General features: G+C 37.3%; 1 protein-coding gene across 1 annotated transcript in view; it reads right to left on the bottom strand.

Annotated features, from left to right (window-relative positions):
- The window catches only part of ALMS1 (ALMS1 centrosome and basal body associated protein), a 224317-nt gene that overhangs the window by 73410 nt on the left and 130485 nt on the right, over positions 1 to 20422 (bottom strand). Inside the window, exons 11-14 of the mRNA XM_047067804.1 lie at positions 20142 to 20383; positions 15906 to 16031; positions 2975 to 3145; positions 219 to 356 (exon numbers count right to left, since the gene is read on the bottom strand). Of these exons, the coding sequence (XP_046923760.1) occupies positions 219 to 356; positions 2975 to 3145; positions 15906 to 16031; positions 20142 to 20383 (677 nt within the window). The remainder of the gene's footprint in view (positions 1 to 218; positions 357 to 2974; positions 3146 to 15905; positions 16032 to 20141; positions 20384 to 20422) is intronic.

Below are 20422 nucleotides of genomic sequence, written 5' to 3'. Positions count from 1 at the left end.
ACTATCTTTCCAAAGTTCTCCAGAAATGTCTTAAAGAGCTTTAAAAATGTTAATTTCACCAGTTAATCTATACCAAAAACTTGCAGCTAATATCCTATTTCACATATGAGCAACACAGAGAAAAGCTGAAGACAGCAAGGGAATAGAGAATACTTGGCTGTTTATACTCATTTTAGAAGGCTAGAAGAAAATAATATGCAGATAATCCAGTTAGTTACCTGCAGTGGCTGTCTCCAAGAATTCTTTCTCTTCAGGTTGGGCAGCCTTAGCCACCGCCTTTTTACTGTAGATCTCCTTTTTCTGGTTTTTGTCTGAAAGGCTCTCATCCCCACTGACAGAAACTTGAACTTCGGCATCTGGAATAATGACATCATGTGAAAAGACAACAGGACAAAGGAAAAGACAATAAACACAATAGGCAAGTAACCCCCCACTCAAAAAAATAAGCCTCAAACAAAAACCCAAACCTCTTCATACATCAAGAAAAAAAGCATCTCCTAGGCCCCACCATATAAAAGCTATGACAATTATGGTGGGTTTACAATATGAATTGGAAAGTTTTCCATATTTTTCTGTATACGACGATGGTTTAAGTAAAATACCATTTTAAATTAAATCTGTTCTTTGCTGATTTGACACAACAGTTAAAAAAAAAAAAAAAGATCAGGTATTTTTTCAAAGTAGAAAAGTAAATTTGAACTCCTCTTTTGAGTTCTTTGGTCTATTCCAAGTTTTTGTCACTTTGTTGAGGCAATTTTGATATTTCATACAATCCTAGAAAAGCATCTAGAAAAGCACCATTTAGATTTTATGTATAATACTCATATGATTTTTTAAGATCTCCTGAAATTATATCCTTTTAAAATTGTCTAATACTTTCTACTTTCTTTCTTGGTCATACTTGCTAGAGATTTATCTATCTTATTGGTCTTTTTTAATCAGCTCTTTTCTTTTTTATTATATGAGAAAACCCAAGTATAAAACAGTGTTACTAAATATATTAAAATCACCAATGCAACAACTAGGATAACAGTCATCATACAGTTAATAACGTTTATATATTTTTTAAACTATTTTATTTTTAAATGTTTATTTTTTAGAGAAAGAGAGAGGGAGGGAGGAGAGAGCAGAGAGAGAGAGAGAGAATCCCACCTGGGTGTTCTATAATGTCACTATACTGTCAGTGTAGAGCCCCACATGGGGCTTGAACCCACAAACCATGAGATCATGACCTGAGCCAAAACTAAGAGTCAGATACTTAACCAACTAAGCTACCCAGGTGCCCCATTTTATTTTAGAGAGACACAGTACGCAAGAGTGGGCTCTGAAAGGGGCGGGGGGGGGGGGGAGAGAGAGAGAGAGAGAGAGAGAGAGAGAGAGAGAGAGAGAGAGAGAATCTTAGGCAAGCTCCATGTTCACCGCAGAGTCAAATGTGGGGCTCGATCCCATGACCCTGGGATCATGACCTGAGCCAAAATCAAGAGTTGGATGCTCAACCAAATGAACCAACCAGGTACTCCAAGGTTATATGTTTTTACAATGGGCTGAAAAGAGATACATCTCTTATTGCTAAGTATGGATATTTTTCAACAACAACAAAAAAATCAGAAAAGCAGTGGACATTACTAAAGACATAACATAATGTGTCTCCCAAAGAGCTTAAGAAATGAAATATTACAGATATGATTTCCTGTTGTAAAGCCTTAGTGATACCATTCTCTGCCTTTTCAGCAGAAACCTTTATGCTGAATTTAGAGTTTATCAATCTCTGATGTTTCTGATGTTTTTACTATATTGCATGTATTATCCACAATACACGGGGCCCCCTTGGTGGCTCAGTTGGTTAAGTGTCTGACTTCAGCTAAGGTCATGATCTAGTGGTTCAAGAGTTCGAGCCCCACATTGGGCTCTCTGCTGTCAGCGTGGAGCCTGCTTTGGATCGTCTGTCACCCTCTCTCTTCCTCTCTCCTGCTTGCTCGTGAGCACACAACGTGCATGCGCCCTCTCTCTCTCAAAAATAAACATTAAAACAAATAAGCAAACAAAAAAACAAAACATGCCCAAACTGGAACATAGAACTACCCTATGCTTAAAATCTGCCCTGGGATCAGTAGCACCTATTTGGCTAATAGCTATGCACAGGAATAAAAAACTGTAAATGGAACAAAGCAACACAGTTACACATGTAGAATTTTTAGTGGCCCCTGGAGTCTCCATTTAATAAATACTACCATGTATCAACTAAAGAAGTATAGTACCAAGGATGCAGAGGAAAAAAAAAATCAAGCAGGTCCCTAAATATTAAAAGCTCTTATAAAATAGTAAGGCCTTTATCTGGGGATAAAATTGAAAATTCAAATAGCCACAGTGACCAGACAGATAAGGTAGATGAATGAAGCAGACTGGCTCTGAGAAGTGTGGAGAATTAAAGCAAACAGGAGAATGTACATCTTCTCCGCAAGTAACAGCCATGACTCAGGGGCAGGTGATCATTGCCATGAAGGAATGCAAGCTGAGGGCAACCAGATATTCTGATTTTTCCAGGGAAGACCTAAATCTTATTTTTAAATGTCAGCAGCAAAATGAAAAGAAAATTTAAAATACCATGTGAGCCATATACTTCCAACCTATGAAAATATTAGTTTGTACCATCTGACAGATAAATTCATGAGGCAAATTTAATCAAGATTTTCTGGATTTCAGTTTGTAAAATATACCTGATTGGATATTTTTTTATTCCAAAAGTTGCAATCTATTTTATTTCCCACAGTGAAAATACAGCTTATAGTTTTAAGAAGCCTGTGAAGCATTTTGAAAGATTTCATAAATATTTTACCTTCTTATACACACCCAATAAAACAGCTAACAGAAAAGTTTGCATAACACCAGAAATAAGATGAAGACTGGAAAATATTCTCATTTTGGATGACCAGGAAAAAAAAGGCCACAAAATATAAAAAGTGAATACAGTTACCTGCATTATCTCTCTGAGGGGGGTTTTTCCCCACTGAGAAGGATGGCTTAGCCACGGCCCTCTTACTGTAGATCCCCTCTTTATGTTTAGTGTCAGCAGGGATGGACAGGTCATCATCCCTGGTGCCTAGCACCTCAGCTGGGAAGTCTGGAGCGATGGCATCATTGGATCCTACAGCAAAGTGGGAAAGTAGTACAATTAACAAATATATAGACATGAAGTTGAACAGAGACAAAAAACTTACCTCTTAAACCGCTTCTATTAAAAAGATACAATAGGAGTGTTGCAGTGTGATCAGAAGGGGATGTCAGACAGGTACAATAAATTGCAACAATATAAGGTGGAGAAGCAAATGACAGAAGATATATAGAGTATCAGTTCAGAAGAGAGACAATTTCCAGTCAGGAAGATTTTCAAAGAGAGGAGAATATTATAGACTGTAACCTGAAAAATAAGTAGGCTTTTTGAAATATGCAAAGGAAGGAAGAAAGACATTTTAGGCAGAGGTGAAACATGAGCAAAGACAAGAAGGCAGGAAAGCAAAGAGTATATAAGAACCACAGTCACTTTGGGGTCAGGCCAGATCATACAATATATTAAAGAAAATGGTGGGAAATATTAAAACATAATTGTTTGGGACAAAATTCAGCAGGGTATGGAATCCCAAGCTAAAGAGTACAAATTGTACTCTTTGTATATGAAATGCAACATCATTGTACATTTCTAATAAAGGGAAAATGTAATCAGCTATGTTTTAGGAAGATTAATCTGATGATTAATACAAGATAGAAAACATTCAAAGGAAAATCTTGTGTGATAAATACAAGATTTGAAGGTAATTTTTATTTTTTTTAAATACATTTCAATATTCCCATGTCCACTGGTAAGAGAAGTTCATTGATGCCACAAAAAAGAGGTGAAGAATATCTCTGGACATACGAGAGTTTTTAGCAAGTAGAACAGGATCTTCTATAAAAATGTTTTTTCTTTCTAATCTGGGATTCTGCACTTCATGCATTTTCTGAGTACCTAAAATATATATGCCAGTAAGAGATGAGAAAGCAGTCTCATTAGTACGGTGCAAATATAAGTAAGTCATGAGGATTTTTTAAGGATAGATTGCAAGGACCCTACTAAGTCTTCTGGGTCATATGTACAGATTAAATTACGCTTTTCTCAGCTTCTGTGGCATCACTTTCTCTTATTTGCTCCCCACGTCTCTTGCAAATCCTTAGTATCCCTACTACTACCAAATCTCTCAATGCTGGAGTTCCTCAAGGGGTCAGAACTCTTCTCTTCCGGAGTGAACTCATCAGCTACCAATGGATGGAATACTATCTATCTACATGCTGATGACCAACAAATATATATCTCTGGCTGGGACCTTTCTTCTGAGCTTCAGATTCTAGCATTCAGGACATAGCTAGCCCTTACAGCATCTTTTGAAGAAATTAGAAAAAGGTGTCCCTTCCTTAATTAAAAAATTAAGATATTATATTTTATGGCATAATGTAACAATTGCACATGGGATCATTCTCCTCACAAATACTTCCAGATACCAGACAACATACAACACCAGCAGCAAGCACATGCATACTCTTCAGCACCACCCTTGGTTCTCCAAGAAAGGTGACTGCATCAGGTTCACTCACAGTCAGGTAGTCCCGGAAAGCAGTGGGTAGATGAGCAAGACAATCAACTCAGTGGAGCTGAGAGCAGTTGAAAGACAGTGTAGCCTGATGCATGTGTGTATGCCAACAAGCGTATGTGCACTTGTATTTTCTGGCATCCACGCACAGCTGCAGGGTGTGTAAGTATAGATTTTTGTCTGGGGCAGGAAGAGAGTTAACACTGCTCCAGAACTCAAACGTTCAGGTCCACCTGTGTATTTTCATAAAAAATACTGTATGTCTGTCTATATGATGTGAACAGTGCCACCTTCTACACGGCACCCTTACAAACAACCTTAAATGTGTAAACCAACTCAACAGTCAATAGCCTTCTAACTACTGCTGTCCTTGCTTCCACTTCTAGAGTTGGCTCCCTGTCTTCTGACCCATGAAGTGATAAATTTTATCTAGCAGCCAAATAAATCTTACAAATGTAAATGAAACCACAGTTGTCTACCAGAATAAAATTCAAATGTTTTAATATGGTTTACAAGACCCTGCATGATCATGGACTTACCTATCTAACCATATCTAGTCACTATTCTGCTCTAACCACACTAAATTCTCATCTGTCAAATGCATCCAACTCTCTCCTCTTTCAGGAGTTTTTCCCAGACTGCTCCCTCTGGGCAGAACACTGTCATTCCCCACTCTCTGCCCACTTAACCTGTCTTTACCCTCTAAATCTTGTCTCTCAACTTTTTTCCTTGGAAAGGCTTTCAGGAGCTCCTAAAACTCTGTTCCAATTATTCTCTTCCAATTCTACTTTATTTTCTTAACACTTATTATTTGTAATTATGTACTTATTTGTGGTCTATTTACTTACTAACTATAACAACATTCCACACACTCCACAATCTTACGGAGCATGTTCATTCTGCACACTACTGTAAATGTAGCACCTAGTATAGTATCTGGCAGGAACACGGTAAGAGCTTTAATAATTTTTAGTTGAATAAAAAAAAATGAATGTGAACTGAAAGCTTTTTTGTCACCTTAAGAAAAAAAAACAAAAAACCAACTTTGGTTATACATGCTTTGGAATGAACACATACTGGGACTGCAATGTACATAGTTTCTTATCTATTTTTTTCACTCAATTTGAGATAAATTTTAAATGGAATTTAGAGTTTAAAGTTAGCATATACGATGAAAAACCATACAGGGTGGAAATCACTCTGGAGGGTTCCTTAAGGCACTATGTTGAAACTGACATTCTGTCTGTTCAACGAATCCACCAGAGTGCACTTTTCCCTCCTGGCTTGCAACAAATCACTGTGCCTGCATCTGAGCACCTGATGAAGTAAGTATCCGGCCACATTGTTCCCATCTCCCATTTCAAATTCCATCATGATAATATGTTCATAAGTGTAGACCATGCACAAGTTCCTGGTGTTAAGTCCTACAGACTGAAAAAACTTAAGAAGTTAAAAGTTAAGCCCCTCTGGTTTTATCTTTTTTAAAAAAATTTTTAATGTTTATTTTTGAGAGAGAGAGAGAGCACGTGAGGAGAGAAGGGGCAGAGAGAGGCGGGGGGGGGGGGGGGGGGAGGGGACACACAATCTGAAGCAGGCTCCAGGCTTTAAGCTGTCAGCACAGAGCCTGACACGGGGCTCAAAGTCACGAACTGTGAAATCATGACCTGAGCCGAGGTAGGATGCTTAACTGACTGAGCCACCCAGGCGTCCCTAGCCCCTCTGGTTTTCAAAGCCAAATATTATGGGGATTTATCTTCCCAGTGCAGGTCCCCTGTGGCAGGGGTGCCTGGTGTGGAATCTGTTCTTTTCCCTTCTCTGTGCTTGTGGTGTCCCTTCCTCTCATGGTCAGTCTTGTAGATCAGTTTGGTCCCTGATTCTCTCTGCTCTTCCTGCCATTTTTCTTGTGACCTCTTCACTACAATTAGCTGTGGAGCATCTGCTCTGCCAGTCTTTGGGTCGTTTTCTGGGTTATTTACACTGATGTAAATGTTATCAAGGTGTATCTGTGAGATGAGGTGAGTAGGATCCTCCTACTCTGCCATCTTCCCTGGCAACTCCCTACCCCTCCCTTTTAAAAAATTGAGATATAGGGGTGTCTGGGTGGCTCAGTTGATTAAGCATCCAACTCTTGATTCTGGATCAGGTCATGATCTCATGGTTAGTGAGATCAAGCCTTGTGCATGGTTTGTGAGATCAAGCCACAATACAGAGCCTGACAGTGCAGAACCTGCTTGGGATTCCTGCTCTGCCTCTCTGCCCCTCCAGCTCATGTGCTCTCTTTTTCTCAAAATAAACTTTTAAAGAATAAATTAAAAATAGGGGTGCCTGGGTGGCTCAGTTGGTTGAGTGTCCAACTTTGGCTCAGGTCATGAAGCCTGACAGCTCAGAGCCTGGATCCTGCTTCAGATTCTGTATCTCCCTCTCTCTCTGCCCGTCCCCACTGGCTTGCTCGCTCGCGCTCTCAAAATAAACATTAAAAATAAATAATAAAAAAAATTGATGATACAATTCAAATAACATAAAATCCACAAATTTAACAAGTGTACAAATGAGTAACTTTTAGTGTATTTACAACCACCACTGCTATCTAATTCCAGAACATTTTTGTCACCCCCAAAAGAAATAGACACATTAGCAATTACCCTCCATTTCCCCCTCTCCCACAGCTGCTGGCAACCACTAATCTACATTCTGTCTACATGGATTTCCTTGTTCTGGACATTTCATATAAATGGAATTATACAATATGTGACTTTTCAACTGGCTTGAATTGTGTATTTCTCCCTTTAATAGCATCAGGTATCAGGTGTTTTTCTTTCTTTCTTTTCTTTTTCTTTTCTTTCTTTCTTTCTTTCTTTCTTTCTTTTCTTTCTTTCTTTCTTTCTTTCCTTCTTTCTTAATTCTGCCAGTTTTCTTTATGTATTTGGGACTCTGTTGTTAGGTGCATATACATTTATAATTTATCTTCTTGATTTATTAATGCTTTTATCATTACAAAATGAACTTTGTCTTTACTAATAAATTTTAAAGTCTATAATGTCTAATAATAGACACTCTAGCCCTCTTTGGTTACTGTTTACATGACATATCCTTTTATATCTTTTAACTTTCAGCCAGTTTGTCTTTGAAACTAAATAAAATTTTCTGTAGACAGCATACAGAGTTGGATGTCTTTTTATCTACCTTGCCAATCTCTGCCTTTTTAATGGGAGTATAACCTTCATTTACATTTAATGCAGTTGCACATAATGGAGGATTTAGGTCTGCTATTTTTCTACTTTTTTCTCTAGTATTATGTCTTTTTTGTTCCTCAGTTTCTCTACTAGTACATTTTTTTTGGTGTTAAATAGATATTTACTAGTGTAGCATTTTAATTCCTATGGTGACACTTTTACTATATATATTTTTAGTTATTTTTCTTAGTGGTTGTTCTTGGAATTGCCTTCCATGTTTTAATATAAATTAACAATCTATTTGGGTTAAAACTGAATTTCAACAGTATATAAAAACTTTTCTACTGTATAGCTCTCTCTCCTCCTTTCTTTATGCTGTTATTTCCACAAGTTATATCTCTATACGTTTTTGTAAAATAAGAATTATTATTATTGCTCTATGCATGTCTTTGAAATCATATGAAAGAAAATGGAATTAGAAACAAAAATATGTTTATACTTTTATAGTTAACCTCTGTAGTTATCTTTACCAGCACTCTTTATTTTTTCATATGGATTCAGGTTACTGTCTCATGTCTACTCATTTCATCCTGATGAATCCCTTAGTGTTTCCCATAGGTCAGCATGCTAGCAATCAACTCAGTTTATCTGGAAATGTCTTAATTTCTCCATTTTTGAAGGGTAGTTCTGCCAAATACAGAATTCTTGGTTGACACGTTTTTTTTCTTTCAGTTCTTTGAATATGTGATTGCAATGCCTTTTGGCCTCCAAGGTTTCTGATGAGAAATCAGCTATTAATCTTATTGAGGATCCTTTGTACACAATAAGTAACTTCTCTCTTGCTGGTTTTAACATCTCTTTATATTTTTAACAGTTTGATTATGGTGTGTCTAAATGTGGATATTTTTAAGTTTATCCTGCTTGGATTTCCTTCAGTTCATCAGATGTACAGATTCATAGTAACCATAAAATTTGGGAAGTTTTTCTCCAAATATTCTTTCAATCCCATTTTTTTTTTCTCTCCTTCTGTAACTCCTATTATGTATAAAATAGTACTCCTGGTGGTGTTCCAGAGGATTCTAAGATTCTGTTCCTCTTTCTTCATTCTTTATTCTTTCTGTTTCTCACACTGGATAATCTCAATTGGCCTATCTTCACGTTCACTGATTCTTTCTTCTGCCTGCTGAGCTCCTCTAGTGAATTTTTAATTCTATCTTTTGTGCTTTTTAGCTCCAGAGTTTCTATTTGGCTCTCTTTTTTTGTAATTTCTAACTTTTCATTGAAATTCTCTACTTGATTAAAACACTGTTCTCATACTTTCCTTTAGTTCTTTGATATGGTTTCATTTAGCTCTTCAAACATATTTTATTTTTTTTTTTAAATTTTTTTTTCAACGTTTTTTATTTTATTTTTGGGACAGAGAGAGACAGAGCATGAACAGGGGAGGGGCAGAGAGAGAGGGAGACACAGAATCGGAAACAGGCTCCAGGCTCTGAGCCATCAGCCCAGAGCCTGATGCGGGGCTCGGACTCACGGACCGCGAGATCGTGACCTGGCTGAAGTCGGACGCTTAGCCGACTGCGCCACCCAGGCGCCCCTCTTCAAACATATTTTAAGTAGTTAAGTCTTTAGTTAATGTCTGGAATTTCCCACAGACAGTTTCTAAACTGTTATTTTTCTTGTGTATAAACCGTATTTTTTTGGTTTTAATTTCCATAGCTTGTATTTTTTTGTTGAAAATGAAACATCTTAAATAATAAAATTGGTAATCCTGGAAATCAGATTCTATCCACTTCCCAAAGTTTGCTGTTGTTGCTTTATGTTTTGTTTTTTTTTTTTTAAGTAACTTTTCTAAACAAATTATGTAAAATCTATTGAAGTTTCTATTCAAATAGCTTGGTGGTCAGTTAATGCCTAGACTGAGACATCCTCAAACACCTAGAACCAGTAAACATGGGAGATTTACAAAGGGACTTTGTGTGCATGTCAGGGTATACCTTCAACTTTGAGCTATGCAGTTGTCAACTCTGCCTTAGCCTTCCTTTTCTTCTTGCACAGAGATTCAAGGGGAGCTGTAGGTAAAGGGTAGGGTCTTTTCAGGTCTTTCCTGAGAATACACACAGCTATATGCACATGGACACTCTTCTAGAGTCCCAGGAATATGTCAAAGCTTTTAAACATCTATGGGCATAAATCCCTGGTTTTACATTTAAGCTTTTGGTTACTCTATTGTTTGCATCAGGCATTATAACATTAAAACACTTGCCTATAAACATTCTTGCATCCCAAGCATGTGCACATGCATGCGCACGCACACACATACACACACACACAGGCTTTTTTTTTTTTTTTTTTAATTTTTTTTTTTTCAACGTTTATTTATTTATTTTGGGACAGAGAGAGACAGAGCATGAACGGGGGAGGGGCAGAGACAGAGGGAGACACAGAATTGGAAGCAGGCTCCAGGCTCTGAGCCATCAGCCCAGAGCCCGACGCGGGGCTCGAACTCACGGACTGCGAGATCGTGACCTGGCTGAAGTCGGACGCTTAACCGACTGCGCCACCCAGGCGCCCCACACACAGGCTTTTTACAACGAATGAATATCTCTGAATGAGATTAAATAAGGACAAGTCTTTTGAATGACAGATCAAATATTGACAATTCTTTGGGAATGAAGTATTGAAACAGGTCTAGCTCTGTTCTGTTCCCTCTAGTCCTGGGAAAGCAGGCTGATACTTTTCAAGGTTATTACAGAACTCAGTCTGGGGATGAGATTAGGGCAAGTTTTGAAAAAGTTTTCTGAAAAGTTTTGCCAATTTTTTGTTGCTTTTATCAAGAGACAAATTCTTAGGTCTTTACCATTTTCCCTGCTATAATGCCCCACTTCCTTTAAAATGTTCCAACCAGTTCTCTCCCCATAGCTTTTTGCTCCTATTGACCATGATTATTAATATATAAATATTTGAATGTCTATAATGAGCACGGGTATAAGGAATAAAATTGCTTACCAAAAAAAGTCAGGTCTCAGAACTTACTATCTATTATAAATAGAATCCTGTTCTACTTAGGAATCTTAAGAATGTTACTGGGCATAATAAGTACATGTCTAACAACTATCTCATCTTTGGGGAGTTGTTACCTTTATCTTATTTATATTTTATGGATTTAATTAATTCAAATGTTTATTCATTCTCAGTTGAGGAAAAATCTATTTGGCCCATATGTTTACCACTAATGGTATATGACTTGCTCTTGGCCCAAAATGCTAAGTGGATCTTTCTCGTATCTACTGATGCATGATATATTAATTGACAAGGGCTATTAGAATAATTCCTAGACTTTCATCCTAGAGTAGCTCTCCTGGTTTAAGAAAGGATTTTCCTACTATCAACTTTCTCACTCTGAGAACAGATGGAGAACATGAAAATTATAATCTCAAGTATAATATAGTTATTAGATCTCCTATTGTCTTATTGATGTATTCAATACTTTACTCACAGGGACAATATTTCTCAGGACACAATGTACCATCACTGAATTATTTTCTCCTCCCACCACTGTCCAATATTTCTTAAAATTAATGTCTCCAACTATATGAAAGAGGGACATAAACAAATAGCAGGACACTATGGGCCTCAAAAAGTATTAAGACATCAGATCAGATTTTTATTGGTAGACATTCCGTCTTCTGACCTGGGGCCTGAAAGTAAAAGACTGATCAAAGTTTTCCTGTCCAATTGTTTTCTTGCTGGTAGCCATTTGTGTGTGTGTGTTTTCCATTAAGTGTGCTATTTTTTTAAAGTTTGTATTTAAATTCCAGTTAATATCCAGTGTAATAGGAGTTTCAGGATACAATATAGTAATTCAACACTTCCATATGTTACCCAGTGCTCATCACAACAAATGCACTCCCCATCACCTATTTAACCCATCCCCCCACCCTTTTCCCCTCTGGTAACCATCAGTTTCTTCTCTAGTTAAGAGTCTGTTTCTTGATTTGCCTCTCTCTCTTCTTCTTCCCTTTGCTCATTTGTTTTGTTTCTTAATTTCCACATAAATGAAATCATATGGTATTTGTCTTTCTCTGACTTATTTTGCTTAGCATAATACTCTCTAGCTCCATCCATGTCATTTCAAATGACAAGATTTCATTCTCTTTTATGGCTGAGTAATGTTCCATTGTATATATGTGTATATATACATCCTCTTCTTTATCCATTCATCAAATGATGGACACTGGGACTGTTTCCACAATTTGGCTATGGTAGATAGTACTGGTGTAGATACACCAGGACGCATATGCATGTGTAACTTTGAGTTAGTATTTTTGTATACTTTGGGTAAACACCCAGTAGTGCAATTACTAGATCATAGAGTAGTTCTATTTTTCACTTTCTGAAGCACCTCCATATGGTTTTCCAGAGTGACTACACCAGTTTGCATTCTCAGCAAATGTGCATGAGGGTTCACCTTTCTCCACATCCTTGACAACACCTGTCGTTTCTTGTGTTGTTGATTTTAGCTATTCTAACAGGTGTGATGTGATCTCTCATTGTAGTTCTGATTTGCATTTCCCTCATAATCAATGACATTGAGCATCTTTTCATGTATCTGTTTGCTATCTGGATGTCTTCTTTGGAAAAATGTCTAACTCATATATTCTGCCCATTTTTATTTTTTAGTTTTTGAGAGAGAGAGAACATGAGTGGGGGGAGGTATAGTGCCCATTTTTAAACTGGATTAGTCATTATTAAGGTAATGGGTTTTATAAGTTCTTTATGTACTTTGGATACTAACCCTTTATCATATGTCATTTGCAAATATCTTCTCCTATTCCATAGGTTGCCTTTTAGCTTTATTGATTGTTTCCTTCCCTGTGCAGAAGTTTTCAATTTTGACAAAGTCCCAATAGTTTATTTTTGAATTTGTTTCCCTTGTCTCAGGAGACATATCTAGAAAGAAAGTGCTATAACTGAAGTCAAAGAATTTACTGCCTGTGTTCTTGTCTAGGAATTATGGTTTCACGCCTCACATTTAGGTCTTTAATCTATTTTGACTTTATCTTTGTGTATGGTGTAAGAAAGTGGTCCAGTTTCATTCTTTTGCATGCTGTCCAGTTTTCCCAACACCATTGTTGAACAGACTGTCTTTTTTCCATTGGATATTCTTTCCTGCTTTGTTGAAGATTAACTGACCATATAACTGTGGGTTCATTTCTGGGTTTTCTATTCTGTTCCACTGATCTATGGGTTTATTTTTGTGCTAGGACCATACTGCTTTGATTACTATCGCTTTGTAATATAATTTGAAGTCTGGAATTGTGATGTCTCCAGTTTTTTCTTTTTCAAGGTTGCTTTGGCTATTCGGGGGTCTTTTGTGGTTCCATATAAATTTTAGGATTGTTTGTTTAAGCTCTGTGAAAAATGCTGTGGGTATTTTCAGAAGCATTGCATTAAATGTGTAGACTGCTTTGGGTAGTATAGACATTTTAACAATATTTGTTCTTTCAATCCATGAGCATGGAATGTCTTTCCATTTCTTTGTGTCATCTTTAATTTCGTTCATCAGTATTCTATATTTTTCAGAGTACAGGTCTTTCATCTCTTTGGTTAGGTTTATTCCTAGGTATTTTATTGTTTTTGGTGCAATTGTAAATGAGACTGCTTCCTTAATTTCTTTCTGCTGCTTCATTATTGGTGTATAGAAATTCAACAATTTCTGAGTGTTGATTTTGTATCCTGCAACTTTACTAATTCATTTATCAGTTCTAGCAGTTTTTTGGTGGGGCCTTTTGGGTTTTCTTTTTTTTTTTTAATTTTTTTTTTTTCCCAACGTTTATTTATTTTTGGGACAGAGAGAGACAGAGCATGAGTGGGGGAGGGGCAGAGAGAGAGGGAGACACAGAATCGGAAACAGGCTCCAGGCTCTGAGCCATCAGCCCAGAGCCTGACGCGGGGCTCGGACTCACGGACCGCGAGATTGTGACCTGGCTGAAGTCGGACGCTTAACCGACTGCGCCACCCAGGCGCCCCTGGGTTTTCTATATATAGTATCACATCATCTGCAAACAGTGAACGTTTTACTTCTTCCTTGGTGATTTGGATGCCTTTTATTTCTTTTAGTTGTCTGATTGCTATGACTAGGACTTCCAATAGTATGTTGAATGTAAGTGGTGAGAGTGGACAGCCCTGTCTTATTCCTAACCCTAGAGGAAAAGCCCTCTGTTTTTCCCCACTTAGGATGATGCTAACTATGCATTTTTCATATACGGCTTTTATTATGTTGAGGTATGCTTAATCTAAACTTACTTTATTGAGGGTTTTTTTTTTTAAATCATGAATGGATGCTGTACTTTATCAAATGCTTTCTGTGTATCCATTGAAAAAGATCAGATGTACTGTGTTGATTCATTTGAAAATACTGAACCATCCTTGCAACCCAGGAATAAATCCCCACTGTGTGCTTTTATTTTTATTATTTTACTTTTTATTTATTATTATTATTATTTTTTTTATTTTATAAGAGAGTGCATGAGCAGGGGAGAGGGGCAGAGGGGGTAGAGAGAATCTAAAGCAGGCTCCATGCTCAGCACAAAGCGAGATGCAGGACTCGATCCCACTACCCTGGGATCATGATCCAAGCTAAACTCAAGAGTCAGATGCTCAATTGACTGAGCCACCTAGGTGCCCCAAGTGTCATAGCCTTGCATATAGTGAAAATTTCTTCCAGTTTCTGGTTATAGGCTTAATAATTAATCTTAACATTTGGTAATAAGAGCATTTTTGTTGGTGTTTTTTTTTTAGTAGCATCATAGTGGGGAATTAGAAGCAGTTATACCAGGTGCTTTTCGTTACCATTAGATACTTGTTTGGTCCTCTTAAAGTTAACCAAAAAATATGCCTAAGACTAGGGAAAATGCGTCATGGACAATTCTTATACATATAAAGATGTCTATTGGCAAAGTGTGAAAAAAAAATTTATATCTGAACTGAACCAAGTCATCTCAAAATGTTATCCCATCAATCCAAACCCCACACCACACCACTTCAGGATCCTTATCTTAAAATCCCCACAAGAAATATTTACTGAGTTCCTGCATGGGGTGCTACTCATCTTCTAAATCTGCAATTTGCCGGTGGCAATCTCACAGGGGTGCTGTGGGCTATTTTAAAACTCTACAGAAACAACACTCATACCTGGTATCTAGTGTACACTACACAAACTACTAGCTCAAAGTACTTTCGATTTTCAATATTAGGGGCGCCTGGGAGGCTCAGCTGGTTAAGCATCTGACGCTTGATTTTGGCTCTGGTCATAATCTCACGGTTTGTGGGTTTGAGCCCCATGTCAGGCTCTACGCTGGTAGTGCGGAACCTGCTTGGGATTCTTTCTTTCTTTCCCTCTCTCTCTGCCCCCTCCCCCCCCCCCCCGGCTCATGCCCTATCACAAAACAAATAAACATTAAATTTCAATATTAGATAATGCCATATTCCTTTCAATGATGTTGTATCTTTGCAAAGCTAGATTTTTGGGTTTCTATAGTAAAAACAGCAAATAACTGTGGTTGTGTTCAATTTCACATCAAGGTTTGAAAAGTTGTACAAGTGTTCTAATAGCTGCACATATCTCATTAGTAAATAACTGTGGTTATTTATGAACAAAGTAAAATATTTTCTTTCAAAACCCAAAACCAAAAGGAAATAGCTAATATTTTTATTAAGTTGCTAAGTCAAAACAGCAAATATTTATGTCCTAATAAACTTATAGCTGTTTCTAAAAATACTTCTTGTTTTTACATGCATTCCATATAATAATGAGAAAAAAAAATCACCAAAACACTAAGGGCACTGTGAACAGAGAAAACTTGGAAACCTTTGTCTGAAAAGGAGTCCGCTAAACCAAACAAACAATTATCCATACAATTTTCTTCATTAAATACATCTTGCCAAATAACTTACTTTTCTGAACCATAGACTGTTTCATGAAAAGCTCCATATTTCATTAAAGGCTTAAATATCACTGAATTTTCACATGTCATTCTAGAATTAACCAGCTAAACCACAAATAAAATTTCAAAAAATAAAAATTTGATTAATTTATGCAGATTACCTGAGTGAGAGCTCTCAATGGTGGTATCTGATCTGGAATCCAGATAAGAAGGAATCTGTTTTAATTGTGGAACATAGTACATCCTGGTACTACCAGGAGGCTTATATGGCAACAGTGAAGGCTGGGCTAAGGAGATAAAGATGAGAACAATTAATAAGAAGATTTGTTAAAATTCACTGAACAAATATTGAGTGCCTTTAATGTGCCATGCAGTGTACAAGATTTGTGGCATATATCGGTGCACCGGGCTGGCTCAGTTGGAAGAGCATGCAACTCTTGATCTCAGGGTTGTGAGTTTGAGCTCCTAACTGGGTGTAGAGATGACCTAAAAAAATAAACTTTAGGTCTGCCTGGGTGGCTCAGTTGGTTGAGTGTCTGATTCTTGATTTTGGCTCAGATCATGATCCCAAGGTCATAGGATTGAGTCTCGTGTTGGGCTCCACACAGAGCATGCAGCCTGCTCAAGATTCCCCCCACCCCTGCCACTTGTGCTCGTTCTCTTTAAAAATAAACAAACAAATAAATATACTTTAAAAAACAAAGGATTCTTGGCATATATGAACTAAAACAAAAAATCTCTGCCTTCAAGAAGAGCTAGCATTCTAGAGGAAGGAGATATACAGTAATAACACATTAAATAAGTAAATTATTTATTATTTTAAGAAATTATAAGTTACATGAAAAAGAAATTAGAAAATGCTGAGGATTATTAGTAGGACTACTAGGGAAACCGGGGCAAGATGCAGTTTAAATAGAGTGGTAGGGGGGCGCCTGGGTGGCTCAGTTGGTTAAGCGTCCGACTTCGGCTCAGGTCATGATCTCGCAGTCCGTGAGTTCGAGCCCCGCGTCGGCTCTGTGCTTACAGCTTAGAGCCCGGAGACTGTTTCGAATTCTGTGTCTCCCTCTCTCTCTGACCCTCCCCCATTCATGCTCTGTCTCTCTCGGTCTCAAAAATAAATAAACATTAAAAAAAATTAAAAAAAAATAGAGTGGTAGGGGTAGGTTTCATTGAGATCAGTTTTTTAGCAATCTAGTCCATGTACAGATGGCTCTAACTAAAACCCACTTTATCTTACATTGAACCCCAAATTGTTAACCCCTTACTACTGATCTTATGGTCTTATTCTGTCCCCCAGAGCCATAGAAAATAAGTCTAATTCACTTCTATGTGAAAGATCTCCAAAATAAATTTCTTCTTTTCAAAATAAAGTTTCAATTATAGAAGTATAAATTCCCAATTTTAAGAAAATACATAAAAATTGGTATAGTTTTGTTGTTGTTAGTTAATTTTAGCTATTTGGTGGGTGTGTAATGGCATATCATTATGGTAAACATTTGCATTTCCCCAGTAATTATGTTTAGAATCTTTTCATGTGATTATTGTCATAAAATTTAAACTGGTAGGAATAATAGTGAATTTATTAGCACAGTCACTGTGCACAACATTGGTATTAAAAAACACAACTGTGTTTCTATACACCAGCAAAACCACATAGGAAAAATACTACATACAGTGTCATGAAAGAAAAATATAATATCAAATATCTAATGAATAAATGTAAATAAAGAAAATAATGGTTGCTATTGGGAAAGAATAAAAAGACTGGAGAAGAGTAAAGAAGAAAGTTCAACTATAAAATAAATTTCTTCAAAAAATTTGAAAACAAACCAAATATAAACATATAGTATATTATTCTGAATTTTAAAATTCAGAATAGTGACCACACAGTCATGTGTTGAACATACAATTCTTTGAAATTTAAAATGTTTTCATACAAAAAAAACCCCCACCAAATTTTGCTTTTAAATCCACAGTATTAGGGGCGCCTGGGTGGCGCAGTCGGTTAAGCGTCCGACTTCAGCCAGGTCACGATCTCGCGGTCCGTGAGTTCGAGCCCCGCGTCAGGCTCTGGGCTGATGGCTCAGAGCCTGGAGCCTGTTTCCGATTCTGTGTCTCCCCCTCTCTCTCTGCCCCTCCCCCCCGTTCATGCTCTGTCTCTCTCTGTCCCAAAAATAAATAAACGTTGAAAAAAAAAAATTAAAAAAAAAAATAAATCCACAGTATTAAACATAATATTTTATTAGTAATCCAATAATATTAATCCTTTAAAGGAATCCTTCCAGGTCCTGTATACAAAGGTAAAACCATAAATTATGGTCTCTATATAAATGTATGCATTTGATGTGAGCAGAAGTTTAAACCACACTCTCACAGGTGGATTTCCCCTCTTGTGCTTCTCCCACCACCATGAGAACAACATAACCCAAAGTACGTATTGTCTCATTAGCCTTGGTTTCAGAACAAGGCATATGGAACAGACCCAAACCATTTCTGTAGCCTAAAGCCAAACTCCAATTGACCCACAAAGCCCATGAGTGAAAAAAGCAAATGTTTATTGTTATAAAGCACTGAGATTTTCAAGGTTGTTTAATAGTATCACTGTAGTACTAGGTAACTGATATAGACAGAAAGGTGTTCTTTGTGATATTTATTAAACTGTAGATTTGGGGGGCATTTTTTTCACAATGAAAATGTTTAAGAAGTATAACCATCTTAACATATAAATGTACTTGTTGAAATTAAATTCACTGAAAGTTAAATGCTGAACCAAGAAATTCTCTTTATATATTTAGGTGTATCCCATCTCTTATCTACAGATAGATAACCTTTTTGCATAAGGAGAAAAACTTAAAGTAACATTTTGAGTAGACCTGTGCTAACTACTAAATACTTTAAAATTAGTAACTTAAAGTTCCCACCTCATTTGAGGGAAGAACGGAAACTTAATTGTTAATTTTCCTGTTATTGGTCTGAAAAAGGAAATAACACTCTAATTTGAATGTTATACAGTATAAGCACTATTGAAATATCACTGTGACAACGGCAATATGAACACTCTAAATGTAGACCTTATGGTAGAGACTGCTAGCTGTTCATCAAAATCCACTCTTCATCCTGAAAAACACAGCTAAACTATTCCTAGCTACGAGAAAATGATCTGAGCCACTTCTAGGCCTAGTACGTGTGCTTCTCTCTCTTTTTAAAGTTTATTTATTTATTTTGAGAGAGAAAGAGAGCAGAGGAGGGGCAGAGAAAGAGGGAGTGAGAGACTCCAAGCAGGCTCCACACTGTCAGAGCAGAGCCTGACATAGGGCTTGAACCCGAACACCGTGAGAGCGTGACCTGAGCCAATCCATTGGGTTGGATGCTTAACCAACTGAGCCACCCAGGTGCCTCCACAAGTGCTTCTCTATGCTTTTTCTGTCCCTTCTAGCTGATTGTGGTGGTGAATCCAAGGTAACTGTGGGATCCATGTTTTGAAGACAGCAAGTCAACCTAGGTCCTTGGTCATTATTTTATAAGAAACAGATTGGTATTGTTAAAAAAAATTTTTTTTTTCAACGTTTATTTATTTTTGGGACAGAGAGAGACAGAGCATGAACGGGGGAGGGGCAGAGAAAGAGGGAGACACAGAATCGGAAACAGGCTCCAGGCTCTGAGCCATCAGCCCAGAGCCCGACGCGGGGCTCGAACTCACGGACCGCGAGATCGTGACCTGGCTGAAGTCGGACGCTTAACCGACTGCGCCACCCAGGCGCCCCATGAAACAGATTGGTATTGTATTTGTACTATTATATATTTTTGCTACTATTTAACATTGTATTATATGTAACATTTAATATAATACAAAATGCCAATAATTCACCTGCCAGCCTAAAACTAGACCTCCACAGTTTTTAAATTTTTATGAACTACTTGCATTATTATAAGTATCATGAGATAAAAATATGTCAATTGCAAGCAGCATGAGTTCCACATAAGTTTTTTTTTTAAGTTTATTTATTTATTTTGAGGTGGGGATAGTGGCAGAGGGAGAGGGAGAAAGAGAATCCTAAGAAGGCTCTTCATCGCCAGCACAGAGCCCAATGCGGGGCTCGAACTCACGAACCATGAGATCATGACCTGAACCGAAACCAAGAGTCAGACACTTAACCAACTGAGCCACCCAGTCACACCAACTTCCACATAAGTTGTAACTCCACTAGAAATTAAGGCAAAAACATAATCACACTCTCTTCATAGCTGTGTAAATAAAAGATGGATAGAATCGCTTGGATCCTAATGTATAAAACAAAAATTTCGTTTTCTCACTAGAAAGACCTCCTCACACATTTCTGAGATCACTGCATATAAAAGTTGGTATTATGACCTAAAATGTAATCACATTCTCTTACCATCTGTGCCATGAGGATGAGTAATCTGTTGAACTGAAGATGATGACACAAACTTGACAGGAACTTTGTCCACGTTCTGGGTACTGGGCTCTGGACTTTCAAATCCATGATCTTCAGCATTAATAAAAATTTCAGATGAAAACGTGGTTTTTCCTGGACTTTCTGTTGTTATCTGAGTGACTGCATCAGATGATAATTTTCCAGAAAAGGCAGAAAATGGGGTCTTAATCTCCTCTGACGGTCTGAACAAAAAAGAGAAAGGACACAGCAGGTCATATCCG

This window comes from Lynx rufus, unplaced genomic scaffold (assembly GCF_022079265.1).
Source record: "Lynx rufus isolate CCGP_SWC_20201006 ecotype Redwood Valley unplaced genomic scaffold, mLynRuf1.p SCAF_8, whole genome shotgun sequence".
NCBI classification, from domain to species: domain Eukaryota; kingdom Metazoa; phylum Chordata; class Mammalia; order Carnivora; family Felidae; genus Lynx; species Lynx rufus.
The sequence above is the reverse complement of the archived record's forward strand: the minus strand, read 5'-3'. Positions and strand labels throughout refer to the sequence as shown.